The sequence below is a fragment of the Trematomus bernacchii genome, unplaced genomic scaffold, assembly GCF_902827165.1.
Source record: "Trematomus bernacchii unplaced genomic scaffold, fTreBer1.1, whole genome shotgun sequence".
NCBI lineage: Eukaryota > Metazoa > Chordata > Actinopteri > Perciformes > Nototheniidae > Trematomus > Trematomus bernacchii.
The window spans coordinates 67,059-84,457 of record NW_022987840.1 but is presented as its reverse complement, the minus strand read 5'-3'; the positions used below and the strand labels follow the sequence as shown (position 1 = coordinate 84,457).

Genomic DNA, 17,399 nt, shown 5'->3' with positions numbered 1-17,399 from the left:
CACAAGTCTCAATAACAACAAGCAATTTGTAGAAATGTGTTAAAATACAGGAGCACTTTATTTACACAAGTATTAAGTTGTGACAGCCACATTTTATTATCCTCCCACTTCAGATGTCTGTCTTTACTTGAATAAGTCCACCTGTTGTTCAGTTCAGTTGTGGGCAGGATGCAGACATGTAGAGCAAAAATATCTGACTATAAATATCTAAACAGCACCTCTTTTCACCCTCTGTCTGAAACCAGAGGCCAGTATGTTGGGCTGGTTGTGTTTGGTCAACCGCTTAGAGATGTCTTGTACAGTGTGTTGGAGCGCTCAACTGTTTTTAACAAAATTCAAACGAGTGAGTGGATTATGAAGCCTCAATGTTGTTGAGACAAACATCTTAAGTACAAAATAACAATACAGACAAATACATGTACAGTACGTTTGTATTTGAAGAAAAAATATAAACCAAAAATTAATGAAATGGGGAAATACTATTAACTTTTTCATTTCATAAATACCAAAAAAAGAGTGTTACAATGTTTCTCACCCATTTGTTTGCTGTGACTTCCAGGGGAGTACTGCTATTTTGTGGTAAATGTGGTTAAGAAAGACCCACCCAGCTTTTGTTAACTCGTATACACTGTGAAGTTTGCACGTTGAAGGTTCCCATTGCGAAACTCGTAAATATGCGTTTTTTGACCCAATATTCAACACGTGTTTTACAAGGGTTGTCGTGTAATACTGGGAAGCGTTGCTGTCTCTTCAGGATGGTATATTCAGAGTAACGGCTGTTGTATTGCACAATCAGACGTTATTATACACAAAATGACAAGCTATAGCCCCTTAAACTCTTATATAGTACACAATATTCTCACAAGCTTGATTAAAAAGCACAAATATACTGATACATAGTCCAACAAATGGTACAACAACAATAAATATGACAAGGGCAGTATGTTTATGATCAAAGTTTGCGACACAGCTGCAGCCACATTCAATCATGAGGAGAATACAGTGGTTAGAGCGCAGAAACAAATGGTTGGAGACTGAAAGTGTTTCGCTGACCACATCAGAAGCAAGGTTGGTATGTTTTGATACACTGCGAGACAATGTGTGGGCAAACATCAGCTAATCAAACTGTCCCCAAACTGAATGACTTCCCATGTTCTTGCCTATTGTTCACTTTGTTTGCACTCTGGTAAACGTCTGATTAAAACAAGTCAGGACACAAGCCACCAAAAGCCCTGTGGGGTGTTATAAATCCTGTAAATGATCAAATGCAGTACCGGTAGGAGCTTATGTTTGATTAATTTAATATTTAAAGAGGACATATCATTCTCATTTTCAGTTTCATATTTGTATTTAATGTCTCTCCTGTGACATGTGTCCCTGCTTTAATGATCAAAAAGCTCTTAATTGTTCTCATGCTGCCAGTACCTCTTTTCACCCTCTGTCTGAAACCAGAGCCCAGTATGTTGGGCTGGTTGTGATTGGTCAACCGCTTAGAGATGGAGCGCTAGCTTACAGAAGAACGAGTGATGTCACTATGTTACAGACGTAAACAAAGGAGTCCAATTGAGGCGTTTCAGTTAAATGCACAAAAACCCATTTAACAAAAAATGTCCCAAATTGGGATCAATAAAGTACCATCTTATCTTATCTTATCTTAACACACTATAGGAAAGGGAAAACCCCCAAAAGCATGATAGGGCCTCTTCAACTGAAATATCTAACCTTATTTAAACCCATTCTTCTCTAAAATAAATCAAGATGGAAGAGCTGCAATATGCCATTTTCTTTTCAGTTCCCACAGCCTATATTTGATTTGTTTCTGTCGCGGCAGAACATCATTTCAGTAAAACATGACATTCTCTTGCGCGGCCTTCAGGATCGTGACAAAAGTCTCATCCACAGTTTCGTAGTCATGGTCGCTGTCCACATCTGGTGCGATTTCAGGCAGATGCACTGTGGGAAAAGAGAAGTACAGTTTATTTTTTAATCAGTAATGTTGTTTATTTGCAATATTGTTCCTCTTGTCAGCAAATCCAATAAACACAAACAAGTAATGAGTTGATATGATAAGGCTAATCCTCTCAGTCATCGAGCTCTATTTCAATGTTTCACAATGTTCGACTTCCTTGTTCACATGGGTATCTGATATTAGGGATGTTGTGTCAATGCCACATACACTGTCCTTGTGTTATGAATCAATTTAGACTAGAGAACCACTGTGTTTTAATTTGCATCTGAAAAAACACCCAAATACATTTCCTCCTGCTTGAGTTACAAACAATAGTGTTAGTTTTTTTTAATGAGAAACAATTTATTTTTGAACTTCTGCATCCGGTTCTCCACCTTTTTTCTTGGAGTCCTCCCTTTGCACATAGGTGTTCGGCCGAGCATTGCCTTTAGTCACCTCAGCCGCTGAGTGCTTTCGGGGTACTAATGGTGGAGGTTGACCAGTCAAAATACCCTGCACAAAAAGAGGAAGTTAGACACATTCAGCTTGATTAAACACACCACTTCTTCACCACAGCGAAAAGTGGAAGCATTGTGTTTGAGTTTGAATACTCAGATGTTGTTTCTGTCCAGTTCACTGAGAGAGAAAAATGTGTTCTCTAAGTCAAAAGTCACATTGTGGTGGGTTTCATAGAATTAGTTGAGACACATGACAAGAAACATGTTAAAAGAGACCGCCGAACCACAACTTCGAATAGATCCTGTTTCCTGCATGAAAAGTTGCATGCAAAGATTTAAGGGTAAATCATTTAAGATCTACTTTACCAGAAAACATTTTTATGTGTCCAAAAAGTTGTTGAAATATTGGTATTGTTTGGCAATTAAAACATGTTATCTATACAAAACTTTCTGTATCTAATAACTCTATATTATATCTTTACATACCTTGTGAATTAAAGTAAACTAAATACGGTATACTGTAAAATAATATACACTGACATTGACCATTTATCATCTGCCTAATGAGTAATATTTCTGTACTTAAATATGATTTTGTTTCTTTAACACATAATTGCTAGTACTTTAAAATATGGACATATAAAACTAGTATCCATTCAATGTTTTAATCACAAAAGAATATGAAAAAGCTCATTTTCTCCAGCTCTTTCTTTAAATGGGTACTTCTGTATTTCAATTTCTTGACAATTCACTTCCATATTCCCTGAAACAGTTTCATGGTAACTATGTCTCGGATCAACTTTTATCTCACTGTTTTTTCTATAGTATAAAGTTATTTTTTTCTATTTAATATCAGTGTTGGTGGGTTCCTTTTACAAGCCCTCAGGTTACTGTTTATCCCTCCTGTGCATTTACTTAATAATATTTCCACTCTTACATTTGAAATGCACAAATAAATAACTAAAATCCATACTTACTGGAGCCGGGGGGGCTGGGGGCCTTCGCTTGCTATCCAAAGTCAAAGTGGCTAACTCTGTGCTCGGGACGCTCTTGTTGGATGACATTTTGATTGACTTTTTTGAGGGTTTTGATGGGGTTTTGAGAGACTTTGAAGTTGACATATTTCGCTTAGGGGGTCGGGGTGGAGGAGCTGCGTCGGAGTTGCCCTGTTTGCGAAATTCATAAAAGAACATGTCTGTCACCTCAGTGACTCTGTCCAAATGGCATTTAGGGGGTTGGCTGCTGGGCCATGGAAGGGGGTCCTTGGTAAAATGGACAGACATAGAGAGCCACTCCGTTGGGATTTCAAAACAGTGTTCCGGCCTGTGTGCAAAGCTTGCCTGGATGGTGGGCTCCAACATGGCAGCCTCTATTCTGAGACACGCAAACCCAGCGAGTGGATCGGCTTCGAGTTCAGTGTCCCGGCTCACCACTTTAACATTCAGGGGCAAACTAAACTCCTTACCCAAGTCCTTGAGTTTGTATTTCTTGCTATCACTGAGTACTTCCACAAAGTGACCCTGCATGTACAGAGGCAGAAAAATCTCCTCTTTGCCATTCTCCTGCTTCACCTCATCTTCATCTTCATCATCATCATCATCATCATCCCCATCGTCTGGGTCCTGGAGACGCCGACACAGCAGAGCCTCGACAAACTGCGTCTGTTCCTTGTTGCTTTCACAAGGCAGCCTCATGGTCTCACAGCGAACAACCTCCAGCTGATCCCCCACACTGAGCGCAGGCAGGCCCTCCTCCTCCACCTCCTCACAGCTCCTCGTGACACCCACTTTCAGAGCTGGTGCCTGGGATGAAGCAACATGCAGCTCGTACACTGAATTAAACTCTCTTGGCCGCCTGCGGAATCGTCCACTGTATTGCTGAGACACCAGGAAGAACTGCTGAGACTTTCGGCTCTTCAGGCTGGATAACAGAACCATGGCTGTGGAGCTTTTCTTGTGGAAAATCAGGTTACTGCCCAATTTCATTTCTGACAGCCAGCTGCACTTGAACAGAGAGCGCGTCTCAGGGACTTCCAGTATCTCCACTACAGCAGGGAAGGATTCTTCCGGCTGGGAAAAGACCTCTGTCAGACTGAGCGGCGTCACAAAGTTCACGTCCTCACACAGCTCAGTGGCATCGACCACATCCACCTCTAAGCTGGAGGGAAACTTCAACACGTTCTTCCTCACTGTAAAAGAGAAACAATTGTGCTTTATCAGTGATGGAAAAAAATGAAAAAACTGTTCCTCTAAGTATTGGTAGTGCGTGTACATTTAGCAGTACTGTTTAAAAAATACGCCTCCATTAGGTAAATAAACCTAATATGGTCTTCAACATCAGACCGTTCGGAAAGTCCCACTCACAAGTTCTCATTATGCAGATCACAATCTGTCAAGATGAGTGTATATTATTATTGAGTGTATTATATTTTTGAACACTTATGTATTGACCCTGGTTAAGGTGGCTCACATTTGTAATACTCTATTTAGTGTCAGGTAATGTCATCTAAAACAATGCACCATATTAGAAGGGGCCCTGTTATGCTTTTTGAGCTTTCCCTTTCCTCTAGTGTGTTATATAGGTTTCGTGCATGTTAATACTCTGCAAAGGCTAAAATCCCAAATGTTCCCTCCAAAGAGAGTTTCACTTCCTCAAGACATCTCTAAGAGGCTGAGCAATCACAACAGAGCCGGCAAGTTAACCAATCAGAGCAGACTGGGCTCTCCTTTCAGGGTGAAAAGAGGCGGTATGAAAAAAATTAAGCACTTTTTGAACATTAGAGCATATAAACAAGTCTCAGTAGAGGCACAAAATATATGATCCTGAAAATGAGCATATTAGGGCCCCTATAATGAGATCAACATTGATTTTGTCAAATATATAGCTATACAACTACTAAATGTGGTGGTGAAAGTAAAAAATTACCTCTCAGATGTGTGAGGCATTAAATAGTTACAATTTAAAACTGTAATTATTAATCATAATAGAGTGCAGTACTTGAGTACATTCACATGTCATTTACATTCATTTGATTCAATTTCAATCAACAGATAAACAAAGTGAAAATAATAACCATGATATAGCCCAGATGCAGATCACTTTTGAAAGAAAATATTAGGGTATTCTTACTGCTCATGATGGCGTGGACCTGGTATATTGGACAGAGGACCAGGGGCCGATCACACTTGGTTGTGTTGATGAAGCGAAACTTTCGACTGCACAGGCATTGCGAGGACATGATCTCTCTCAGAGTGAAGCGCTCCTCACTTTCACACTCTTTGAACTCCCCTTGGGCAGAAAGTGGGATACACACTTCTGCAGAGGTTTCCTGTTGTCCTTTCACATGGCAGCGCACATGATCCACCTCACCCTCACGCCGCTCGATGGAGAGCACTGTCAAAGCTCGGCCTGCCCCCAGTGTGAAGTTTCCAACAGTTATCTTTGAGCGGTTGGTGAAAGTGAAGGGAAGACAGGACTCCAGGTCCAGGGGCCTCAGGCTCACCATCTCCTCCACTGAAGTGTACGGCATATCCTCTGGAACAACCTTGAACAAACCTGAGAAAGAGAAACAAGTGTCGGTGTTCAGCTGAGACACAAAATGAGCTGTTCTCACCAGAATCTTATCTGTAGCTCAGACCGACCTGTGTGGTTGATAGGGAGCTCAAACTTCTCATTGTTGCTGATGTCTTCGCAGGAAACCGATAGGAGCTCAATGTCAATGACCTTTATTAGATCCCCAGTAGAAAAGCAGACTTCACTCCCAGAAAGTTCATATATAGACCCTGAAACGGAGAATGGGAAATAGAGCAAAGCTAAATACCAAGATCATCATTTAACAGTGAGCAGATATTTTAAGCACGAATAACCAACAAAAAGATAATGCTCTGTGTTTTGTGTCTTTCCACAAATAGGTCTGATTTGGGATTTGGCAAAGAAGGAAACATAAATACAATATAGATTTAAAAGTATAGATATAAACAGATAATATAACAATCCAGACAGTTTACCATGTGTAGCCATTTTATCTCTTCAGATAATCTCTAACCCACTCAGCTCTGTCCTCACCTCATCTACTCTCACATTATCAGTTCACAATGAATAAAACAATCAAATGCCTACCTTGGAAATACACTCCAGAGCAAACTTGTAAAATCTTTGGTAGACAAGATTTGTCCAATGAAGCAATGAACTGTTGAAGTGACAGCGCAGTCGTGCCTGCCATCACTGCTGCTTCAGTGAGCTGCGATCAGAAGTGAAGGCTGACAGAGAGTGACAACCCAAGCATAAAAGGTTGTTGCCTCTCAGTCAAAACCACAAAATTGAATGAGGAAGTAACAGGATATCTTTGCACGTTGCATGTACAGGCGGAGGACCGATTCTATGAGTAATTCTTTGTAGTACTGTTGATGTGTAATTAATATTTCTAAATTATAAATTGATTTGTTTTCACATAAAGAACATAGAAGCTGATATTCTAATCCAGACTATTTAAAGGAAATGGGTCAAACTTTACACACGTGTTTGTGTGTTGATACATACAATACATACATAGGCTACAATTCCTGGTACAATAAAATGTACATATATGACAAGTGTAATAAATGTAGTTTCAAGGACTAAAAATTCCAAGACACATCATCATGTTGTTGCATGTCGAGCAGGTGCAAACGTTGTCTTGCTGAAACCACAAAGTGTTGTATCTTGTATAGACTGTGCGGAAGGATTTCACAGGGCCGAATATCATTTGTTCCCCAATCTATTGCAAAACACTGACACAAAACCACACAAATAATAGTTTGTACTTGACAGAAATGACAGAGGCTACATGTTTAACCCAGACAACCAGAAAAGGGTTTCCTTGAGCTGTTTAGGAGCTAATTTTAGTCCTACAAAGTACCCTATGACACAGCCTCCATGCAAGGAACGTACCCTCTGTTCACTTGAGAAAGAGACAGCACCCACACTTCCTTCTGCTGATCTCCTCCCACCTCTATGACACGACACAATAACCCTGCAGTATCGGACAAAACCCACGACACTTTCCTAATGAAACCCTTGTTGAATCTCTTTAGCAACCCCTGCCCCAAATGCTATCTTTACAAAACCACTCATGTACTGAAATGGATGTATGTGTTATTCAGCAAGCACAGTCGAGAATTAAGATGCAAAGCGCCCTGCAACAAAATATGACATCAGACAAACTTGTGTTTTTCAGGTTTATAAAACCACCAGCTCTCCAATCCATAACAACTCAAATCAGTTTTCTTTCTGCAACACACCTATTTTCAGTGATGTTTACTCAAGTACTGTACATAAGTAAAATGTTGAGGGACTTTGTACTCCTACTTCACTACAATTCAGAGGTAAATCATGTACTTTTACTCCACTACATTTCTTTTATACCTTTTGTTACTTTCCAGATTTTAATGAATATTATGAAATAAAATCAACACTTAAATCAGACTTTAGTTACACCTGGAGACACATTCACCTGTTACCTTGCACTGTACAAAGGAATTTAAATGAGCTGCACCGTGATAGCACATTATTGCATCAATAATTATAATCAAAACATATAGCATATTTTGAAATGGGCCAATCTGCTCAATGAGCAGAACTTTTGGTACTTTGATGCCAATACTTTTATACTTTTACTTTAGTAAGATATTGATTGCAGTACTTTTACTTGAGTATTCCTGCTCTTTGGTATTTATAAGTATACCATTTGAGTACTTCTTCCACCTCTGCCTATTTTGGGTCAGAAGTCTACAATATGAGAACCTCCTCCAGTATACATAGGCCTAGTTAGGTTTATTACAAGTAAAGTCTTGTTTACTGTATTGTCCCTCATTTGAAATTAACACAGGGAGACTATGATCATGATAACTTTGCTAAATTTCATTCAGTTTAAATCGTGGACATAAAAGTTTCATTTAAAATATTTGATGGTTTTATTTTTATGTAACGTGTTAGAGCACATGTGTCAAACTCAAGTCAGGCCCTTGGTAGATTTAATTTCGTCCCGCAGGATAATTTCTAATTACTATTAGATCTGGCCCACACACCTTCACTCAATCCTGAGGATTTCCTCCGCTCAGCAAACTGAGTTTCAATGGATGTTTCCTTCTGCACTTTTTTTCTTGCGACAACAGTGTATGTTTGGGTTTTTCTTTGAGGGAAATTGTTTTTTTGAAGCTGTTGTTAGCCTGTGGAAAAATGTAATCATAAGAAATGACTCCGGAAAAGCTGCAGATAGAGCCATAAGAAATGAATGCTACTGATTATTCAATGTTTAATGTTGTTTTTATATGCAATCATTTAAGCTTTGTTAGTTCCAGGTTTAATATGTGCAATAAGTTCATTTCAATACGTTTTGCAATAAACATTGAACCAGTCCGGCCCTCGACTAGTACCGTTTTTTTAAATGTTGGCCCACTGTGTATTTGAGTTTGACAGAGAGAGTTTTAAGACTACAACTCCCAGGCCAGTTAACCAAAGTGACGTTTTCCCAACATGCATCTCGGCTGTGAGAAGATGAGGCAAGATGGCGACTAAAATAAGCAAAGAGAGTGCTCCTCCCTTTGATTGTCCATCATGGTGAGCAAAATGCACATGCTAAAGTTGTAACTGTTTGTTTGTAATGCCATACCAAAGGCACATGAGCAGAGCCGCGTACCCTCATTTATATAACTGACCTTTAACCTAGAGAAAAGCTTGTAGTTACTGTAGCTATCATTAGCAACTAAGCTAGCTAGCATGCTAACCAATGAACGCTGGTGTCCTTTTTCTTCTTCGTCTTTTTTTAAACAAGTTGCTGCATATGCATGGTTTTAAAAGTGTCGTTTATGAGCAGAAGCCGTCCAGTTATAACGATAGGGCGTTTTAAAATTGTATTTGTCTGTTATAGCATTGCATAGATGACGACCGCTTCAATGTTAACGTTTTCATGAGATGATTTACAGCAACAAACCTTTAAATACCACCTTTGCACAAATGCACCAAAGGTAGACTCTTTAAATGTTCAAAAAGTTCATAATCTTTTTCCTTTCAGGGCAGGAAAGCCACCCCAGGGACTCCATCTAGACGTGATGAAGGGAGACAAATTAATGGAGGTAACTTTTAAGGTTTTATTTTTTACTTCATGTATCAGTGACCTTGCCATACATCTGTAAGGTTAGTTTAGTAACTCATTTTGTCAAATACATGTAGTGGAGTAAAAAGTATAGTATTGGCTTCCAAGATGTAGAGGAGTCAGAAGCATACAATAAAAATACTCAAGTACCCCAAAATCGTACTTAAGTACAATACTTGGGTAAATGTACTTCACTACATTGGACCGCTGCATGTAATTGATACAACTGTAGGACAGTTGAATGCACCAGATACACGCCTGACAGTCCACTTGGTCCCAGAGGTGTTGAACACTTCTGGGACTTTCTATGGCTGCATGGCTTCAAATGGTGCGAGAACATAATCAGCCCTGACATTTAAGCTTTTCAGTGGAAAGCAACACTGTATGAGTTATGGCTCAGAGGCACAGACAGATTGCGGAGTGTTTACAGAAATGTTTACCCAGTTTGAAAATGACTATGACTTATAGAAACTGTCTCTCCCTTTTAGAAACTGATCATAGACGAAAAGAAGTATTACTTGTTTGGGAGAAACCCCGACTGGTGCGACTTCACCATCGACCATCAGTCGTGCTCGCGTGTCCACGCTGCCCTGATCTACCACAAACACCTGAAAAGGGTCTTTCTCATTGACCTCAACAGCAGTAAGTCATCATTCTCCGTTACACTTTAAATGTTTGATATACATGTTCAAATGGCGGAAAAACTAATACAACTATCAGAGGTTATTTGCTTGAGACTCGATTGACAGAACATGTATTTGCAACTATTCTGGTAATATCTTTTGTAATTTAGTTAACATCACTTTGCTCCTCAAGTGTTCCACCTCTTCTGTCTCAAACATCTTTAAGTGTTCATTTGATTTTGAAATGAAAAAGCATTTGGAGCATTTTACTTTTGGATTTGGAAACATTGTAATTGACTTTTTTTAACCATCTCGTTTCTGTGTTTATAGAAAAAGTAATAATTATGAATCACATTTCATTCAGTTCCACTATAATGTAACAAATCTGTCAAGTAATCTGTCCTTACATATGCAAACCTCTTTATTGAATTGTTTTTATTTTAGCACACGGTACCTACCTTGGACACATCCGTTTGGAGGGACAAAAGCCTCAGCAAGTTCCCATAGACTCGACGATATCTTTTGGGGCGTCAACAAGAACCTACACCATCAGAGAGAAACCCCAAACCCAGGGCACCGCCGGCACAGGAGACAGTAAGACCGGAGAGGATGAGGAGCTGAAAGGACTGCTAGGGCTTCCTGAGGAAGAGACAGAGCTGGAGGTACGTCTAGTTTCTCAATAATAACAATATCATCATGCTCTAAAACATGAACTGTATAAAGGAGAAATAAAATGGATGCATCTTGTGTTTTAATTATAACATTTGTTGCCTGCAAATTGCTGTTTTAGGTAGACTGCTAATATTACATTACATTACATTGCATTTAGCTGACGCTTTTATCCAAAGCGACTTACAATAAGTGCATTCGACCAACTAGATACAAACTTGAAGAAAACAGAATCATATAAGTATCATATCAGGTTTCATAGAGCCAAACCATTTCAAGTGCTACTCAACTAGCTTTAGATAAGTGTTAGCATATAAGTGCTTTGTTAGTAATTCTATCGCTCGAAGTGGAGTCGAAAGAGATGAGTTTTCAGTTTGCGCCGGAAGATGTGTAAGCTTTCTGCTGTCCTGATGTCAATGGGGAGCTCATTCCACCATTTTGGAGCCAGGATAGCAAACCGACGTGTCTTTGCTGATGGGAACAGTGTAATAGATGCACCACACTGTTTATATGTTTCAGTCCTTTTTCACTCAAATAAATAAAGATACGATTATTCAGTCAAATCTGTTCCTCTTTCCTAGATATCAGGTTCACAGCATTTAGAATTTGATGTGCAAAAAATATCCTTATGATTAGCATAGTTCCAAAATGTCATTTCCAAAGATAGCCTCAAACTCATAGTCAAATGTGTGACTGCGAGCAGTTTAGATTACTCAGATATCAGTGTCATCTTTTCAAAGCTTGTATGAGTGGTAGAAAAGCACAAATCCGTTTGCCACAATTTGAGGAACATAGCATTAAAGGTGGTAGGTAAGTTTGAGAAACCGGCTCGAGATACACTTTTTGTTATATTCCATGGAATGCTCTTAACATCCCGATAGCAATGAATATCTTAAGTGCTTTGACAAAAAATCCATAAAAGAATGTCATCTGTGGAAGCCGTAGTACTGTAACAAGTACGACCAATCATTTTAGCCGGCCCGGCTAAAATAACTGGATGGCCTACCTGCCTGTCAGCCTTCCATCTGTGTACAAACTTATCTCGTGCCCTCATTGGTCATGTGCGCGTTCGTGTGTGTTGGAGGAGGAGCTCTGTAAGGAAGTGGTAGATTTTCTCCGGTTGTGTATTTTCAAATTCTAGCGATCTCGAGCCGGTTTCTCAAACTTACCTACCCTACCTTTAACATAAGATTACATTACATTACATGTTACTTGTTAGAAGCTTTTATCCAAAGCGACTTACATACTCAATGGGGACAATCCCCACAGGAGCAATTTGGGGTGAAGTGTCTTGCCAAGGGACACAACGACATGCTGACTGCTGTGGGGTTTGAACCTGTGCTCCCCTGATCCGAACACCAACGCACAATTCCACTGCGCCACACCAACGCACTAGAGCCTAAGATGATTACAATTCCTGTTTATTTCCTCTTAACAAATGCTGTCTTTTTCCTGGGTGTATGAAGCTGTTTATTAACCGACTCATTCTGGTATTTTGTCCTGTTGTAAAGTAGTTACATCTTGAAATTAATATATTTTCTGTCTGCCTCCTTTCAGAACCTGACGGAGTTCAACACGGCACACAACAAGCGCATCTCCCTACTGACCATCGAGGAGGGCAATCTGGAAATCCAGAGACCTAAGAGGAAACGGAGAAACTCCAGGGTCACCTTCAACGAGGACGACTCCATCATCAACCCAGGTACGACTCAAATGCCCCTTTCACACCGGCGCTTTTCAGGCTCCAGCTCCGGCTCGGAGCTGGAGCCTGAAAAGTACCGGTTTTTCCTGTTCACACCGCAGCGGCGCCGCGTCATAGCTCCGGAATGCGGTTCACTTCCAGCTCCAAAAAATTGTCGGTCTAGAGGCAAGAGCTTCGGAGCTATGACGCGGCGTCGCTTACGTCTCTCTTACGTCGAGGCGTGCAGGAAACTAAACCCACCTCCCCTGAACATGGGTTGACTGAAGAGTCTCGTCATGCCTGCCTACAAGCAGTAGCGCTGAGCAAAGTGACTAGAGGGCAACCACACACCTATAAAAAAAAAAAACACACTTTATAAAGTCAGGCAACACTAACCAGGCTTCGTGTGATTCTGTTTATTTGTACCTTACTTTGACCATCCGTTCGCTGTTATTGATCATTGTGGAGAGCAGGCAGACGTTTTGTTTGTTATTATAGCAGCTATCGGATGGAATCAATACATGGGCTGCACAGGTTGTCATGTCCGACTATCACAAGTAGAATCATAATGAAAAATACGCCGGTAAAATGTGCCTGTAGAAAACTGCTTAGCAAGTAGTCAGTTTAGCTTCGGTTGCTATGCTAACATCACCCATGTTATACCAGAGAAACTTTCATAACAGCGTTGTGATGCCAAACAGCGTCAATTCAGACTGACACACATTCACTTGAGGGGAACTGGGGATATGTATCAGCTGCTTGCGTGACAGTCAGACAGTGAATACTTTAGAGCCGTGTGAGCTAACCCGGAGCTAACGGGAGAATAAACTCCCGTGGAAGAGCAGCCAGCACTGCAGCGGTCGGTAAATGCCGCTGAAACACATTAATAAACAATGAACCACGGCACTCTGGAGAAAAGTATAAGGTTGGAGAAGTCGTTATTTAATTTAATCTGGCTTCGTATGATTAAAAGCAACACGATCATCGACCCGACGCAGTCCCCCCCCCGTTGTTGTTGTTGTTCTGAGCTCCGTTGGGGAGAAAATCAGCGATGTAAACGGTGACGTCATGACGCAGCAGCGGCAGCTGGGCGGTGTGAACAGAGCGGGAGCTGAAAAGGGAAACCGGAGCTGAACCAGAAAAGCTCTAGCTAGGAGCTAGAAAGGGAAAAGCGCTGGTGTGAAAGCCGCAAAAGTGACAGGCGGTATAACTGTAAAAACAAAACATCTGTCCTTCTAACTGTTACGGATTTTTGTAGTTGATTGCTCTCCTTTTTAAGTCGTCCCTTGGTAAATTATTTGTAAGAATCTTGACGTTTCATTTAACTGAGAAAGAAATGATTAAAGAGGATTAGATTTTTTACAAACAGGTAACATTAATAATGTGTTTTAGTTAAGTGATCTAACTTGCTTACTGTAAATATATAACCAAGCTATTCCCCGTACAGTTCTACCTTTTAAGAGAAGAAATGCACTGTCAAATACGTTGTAACACTTTCTTTTAAATTCTTACAGAGGACATAGACCCCTCGGTGGGACGGTTTAGAAACATGGTGCAGACTGCTGTCATCCCGATCAAGGTAAGCTTCAGTTTTGTCCTTCAAAATGTCAGATGCAGCTGGTATAACTAATCCATTTCAATGAAAAAGTTTACTCATTTTGTATAACAATTTGATTATTTGGAATGGGCTAAATGTGTGACCTGTAGAGCTTTGTGAATAATAACAAAGCTTGTTTTACTGCTGCCAAACACACTATTTAGATATATTAGGAGCTTGTGTTTCATTTCTAACGCCATGTGACTGATGATGTCCAAAGCTTCAAAGTCATTTGGCTCTTAACATGGGGCTTCATCCAGTTTTAAAGTTTGAGGAATGTCATGTAGTAAAACTAATAAGCCAATGAAATAAACTTGGTTACATATAAATATCCGCCGTGGTGTTACAACACAAGAGCCCAGAGTTGACTAATTAAAGTCCAATGTTGCATTAATAACCGTTTTACTGTAACACAATACCATTTCCTATTTATTGCAACACAATATTACAAACTATTTTACAAAGTGGGGCAAGTTAATTGACCCATATATAAGAGCTGCTTCAGGCTTTCAAGAATATTGTTATTGTACCAGACAGGGTTGCAAAACGAAATGCAATTGTAGTTGATTTGCACAAAAAACACGGTAAAACAAAATGAGAAGTGCATTCCTGTAGTGCATTTTTTAAATTAGCATCAGGACGAATGTGAACAACTTGGTGAATATGAGTAGGGCTACTCGATTATGGCAAAAATCATAATCTCGATTATTTGGGTCAATAATTGATATCACGATTATTAAAAACGATTATCCATTTACTTTGAAAACATCCATTTATTGAAAAGAAAAATTGGAACAGTATGTTTTTAACAGTTGATTACCCTGAACTTTAAGTATAATTCAACTGAAAAACCAATAAAAAATAATAATTGCAACGATTATGTTGTTTTCATAATCGTTGCAAGCCAAAATCGTAATTGCGATTGAAATACGATTAATTGAGCAGCCCTACATATGAGCACCAAATAGGAACTCAGTCTTCCTCCAAATTCCTGCTTTTTGGCTTTGTGGTTCGCCAGCCAAAAGCTTGACCCGAGATGCCACGATGGAGCCAGGTGTCTGTAAAAAAATGTGGCCAAATCTCCCGTTACTGCGTTAGCCTGAGTCTTATTTTCCTGTGACTAACATCAGCCATGAGCAGGCTGGCTAGTGGAATAGCCGTTAGCCTGTGCTGTTCTCAGTCCAACCCCTGAGCTTCCTTCTCCGATTCTGATGAGTGTAAATCTGTCATAGTGCTACAGTAATAAAGGTATACGTTTTAATAGCCACCACATGACAGTGTTTGCTGCATTTGAACCCCGGAAACGTATTTGGTCCATCCTTAATGACTTGACTCTGTCCCTCCCTGCTGCAGAAACGCAGATCAGAGGGCCACAACACGCTGGGTCTCGATGACATGACTTCAAAGCGCATCCACAGCTACAACTTGGGCAGTGGTCTCTACGGGGACTTGCCTCCCACCAGTCATGAGAACCAGCCGACAGGAGCTCCAGGAGGGGCTTCTATGCAGGGAGGGCTTCCTCTGCCCTTCCCTAACCCAGCACCAGAGGTGGACCTGGACCGAGAAGCCCACCAGCCTCCTATCACACTCAACCCCACCCCCGTCATAGCCCCCTACCTTCCAGAGACCCACAACGAGCCACGCAAAAAGAAGTATGCCAAAGAAGCTTGGCCGGGGAAAAAACCCACCCCTTCACTACTCATCTAACGGGTCTGTTGAAGTTCCCAGCAGATACATCATGGACTGTGACCTGGCTGAGATGGAGTCGTTCATTCTCAATCTCCTTTTTTTAATTTGTTACTCGTTGTCATCGAAAAAAGGATCAACACAATGTCCTTGTGGTCTGTCATAAGATATCTACTGTACGTCACCAAGGCAGCAGTTGGTCAGAAAACGGCAAAGGCTTGTTGATTGTGAACACAATTAACGAACATTTACAGGACGTAGCATGCGAGTCTCGGAGTGACACATGTCGGTGTGTGAGTGACGGCTACCTGGGTGGGATGGATGATGCTGAGTTATATTTTGGATGTAACGTTGGAATTTTTTTACTTAACATGTTTCAGATTTTCTTTTCACTCCCATGTTTTGATAATGCTGTTAAACAAATGTACTTTTTATATAAAATATTTGACTGTGAGAAGTCAGAGAATCCAGACATGAAGTCAGTTTCACAACACAGGGCTGCTTTTTATTTGGAAAACCTAATGATTCAATGTGAAACATTTTCAATACATGTATTAGACCGTTATTATCACAACTGCGTTATGTATTTGTCCAATTAGCCACTAGATGGCGACTTGTAGACAATGGTCAGAGTTTTCAGTCTGGTTTAGTTGCAGTCGATGGCCTGTTGCACTAACTTTAACCTTTGGCCAATACTTGGTATCCCATTCAAGTAGTGCTTTTCCAGTATAATGAGTTGAAAATGGTTTTTCTCCGCATACTATACCTACAAGGATTTGACAGTTTCTATGTTGGCAATTCATTGGATTGACGCTACGTAGTAACAGAGTGTTGAAGAGTTGAAATGGCAGCACAGTAACAAAAACAAACTTTGCTGTACAATCAAAAAAGGTAGTGAAAACAAAACAGATTTAATACGTTTTAATGTTAATTTAGTGTGTTGATATTTTCAAATCAAACAGTGCGGTGCATTTGACCCTTAACTGACAGTGACACATAACAGCCTTTGCACAGTAGCAGAACATCCGAGTGTCCACCTGGTGAACACTGTCATCCCATGAAATGGTGTCCTTACTTCTGGGGTTTTCATTCAAAGCTTGACTGTAGTGTGGACAGGAAATGAAGGGGAGGAGAGGGGGAAGTGCCCTGGAACAGAAGTCCTTATCACAGGGGGACATTAAACCATAAGCTATCAATCTTGCTGTAAACAAATGGGTGAGTTGTTGTTTAAAAAACGAGCCTTAGTTGATGGAAATATCACATGGCCTTAATGTTTTATAGGAAGCTCAAGTGGCCATTTCATGGGATCTTTTCGAAAGATTGGAGATATGATAAATCAACAAAAAACGAGGTGTTTCACGTTTACAAACTGTGCTGGTGACTAAATGTCCTTGTAGGAGTGTGGATTTTGTAATCATATGACTGTAAATAAAAAATGAATTACTTTTGAATCATAACTCTGGAATGTTTTTAGCCGGGATTATAATAATGTTTCATTTGTGCCAATATGATCTGCCTATACACCATGAAACAATTAATTTTTCACACGTTTCAAATGTTTTATTTATTCTGTGTTTTGATTTAAAAAAAATGGAAAATGAATAG

General features: G+C 40.1%; 2 protein-coding genes and 1 non-coding gene across 3 annotated transcripts; 2 read left to right on the top strand and 1 right to left on the bottom strand.

Moving 5' to 3' along the window:
* Positions 1–35: 35 nt before the first annotated feature.
* themis2 (thymocyte selection associated family member 2) lies at positions 36–6,668 on the bottom strand. The gene is made up of 6 exons (XM_034112614.1): positions 6,526–6,668; positions 6,048–6,188; positions 5,536–5,961; positions 3,384–4,594; positions 2,344–2,461; positions 36–1,953 (listed from the first exon to the last, which is right to left on the bottom strand). The coding sequence occupies exons 1-6, from the start codon at positions 6,626–6,628 to the stop codon at positions 1,841–1,843; spliced, it is 2,112 nt and encodes a 703-aa protein (XP_033968505.1). The 5' UTR covers positions 6,629–6,668; the 3' UTR covers positions 36–1,840.
* A 2,200-nt stretch (positions 6,669–8,868) lies between these two features.
* Positions 8,869–17,251, top strand: ppp1r8b (protein phosphatase 1, regulatory subunit 8b). The gene is made up of 7 exons (XM_034112613.1): positions 8,869–9,003; positions 9,458–9,518; positions 10,027–10,180; positions 10,606–10,823; positions 12,388–12,532; positions 14,026–14,090; positions 15,462–17,251. Exons 1-7 carry the CDS (start codon positions 8,951–8,953, stop codon positions 15,813–15,815), a joined length of 1,050 nt encoding a protein of 349 aa, XP_033968504.1. The 5' UTR covers positions 8,869–8,950; the 3' UTR covers positions 15,816–17,251.
* On the top strand, positions 9,780–9,948 carry LOC117468627. Its single transcript, XR_004554500.1, has one exon.
* Positions 17,252–17,399: the final 148 nt, after the last annotated feature.

Excerpts from the sequence above, each read along its gene's own strand:
- themis2 (XM_034112614.1), bottom strand. The coding sequence starts at position 6,628 with ATGGCAGGCACGACTGCGCTGTCACTTCAACAGTTCATTGCTTCATTG. Across the intron at positions 5,962-6,047 it reads GCTCCCTATCAACCACACAG|GTTTGTTCAAGGTTGTTCCA; the intron begins GTCGGTCTGAGC and ends TCTCTTTCTCAG. Across the intron at positions 4,595-5,535 it reads GGTCCACGCCATCATGAGCA|TGAGGAAGAACGTGTTGAAG; the intron begins GTAAGAATACCC and ends TCTCTTTTACAG.
- ppp1r8b (XM_034112613.1), top strand. The coding sequence starts at position 8,951 with ATGGCGACTAAAATAAGCAAAGAGAGTGCTCCTCCCTTTGATTGTCCA. Across the intron at positions 9,004-9,457 it reads CCCTTTGATTGTCCATCATG|GGCAGGAAAGCCACCCCAGG; the intron begins GTGAGCAAAATG and ends TTTTCCTTTCAG. Across the intron at positions 12,533-14,025 it reads CGACTCCATCATCAACCCAG|AGGACATAGACCCCTCGGTG; the intron begins GTACGACTCAAA and ends AAATTCTTACAG.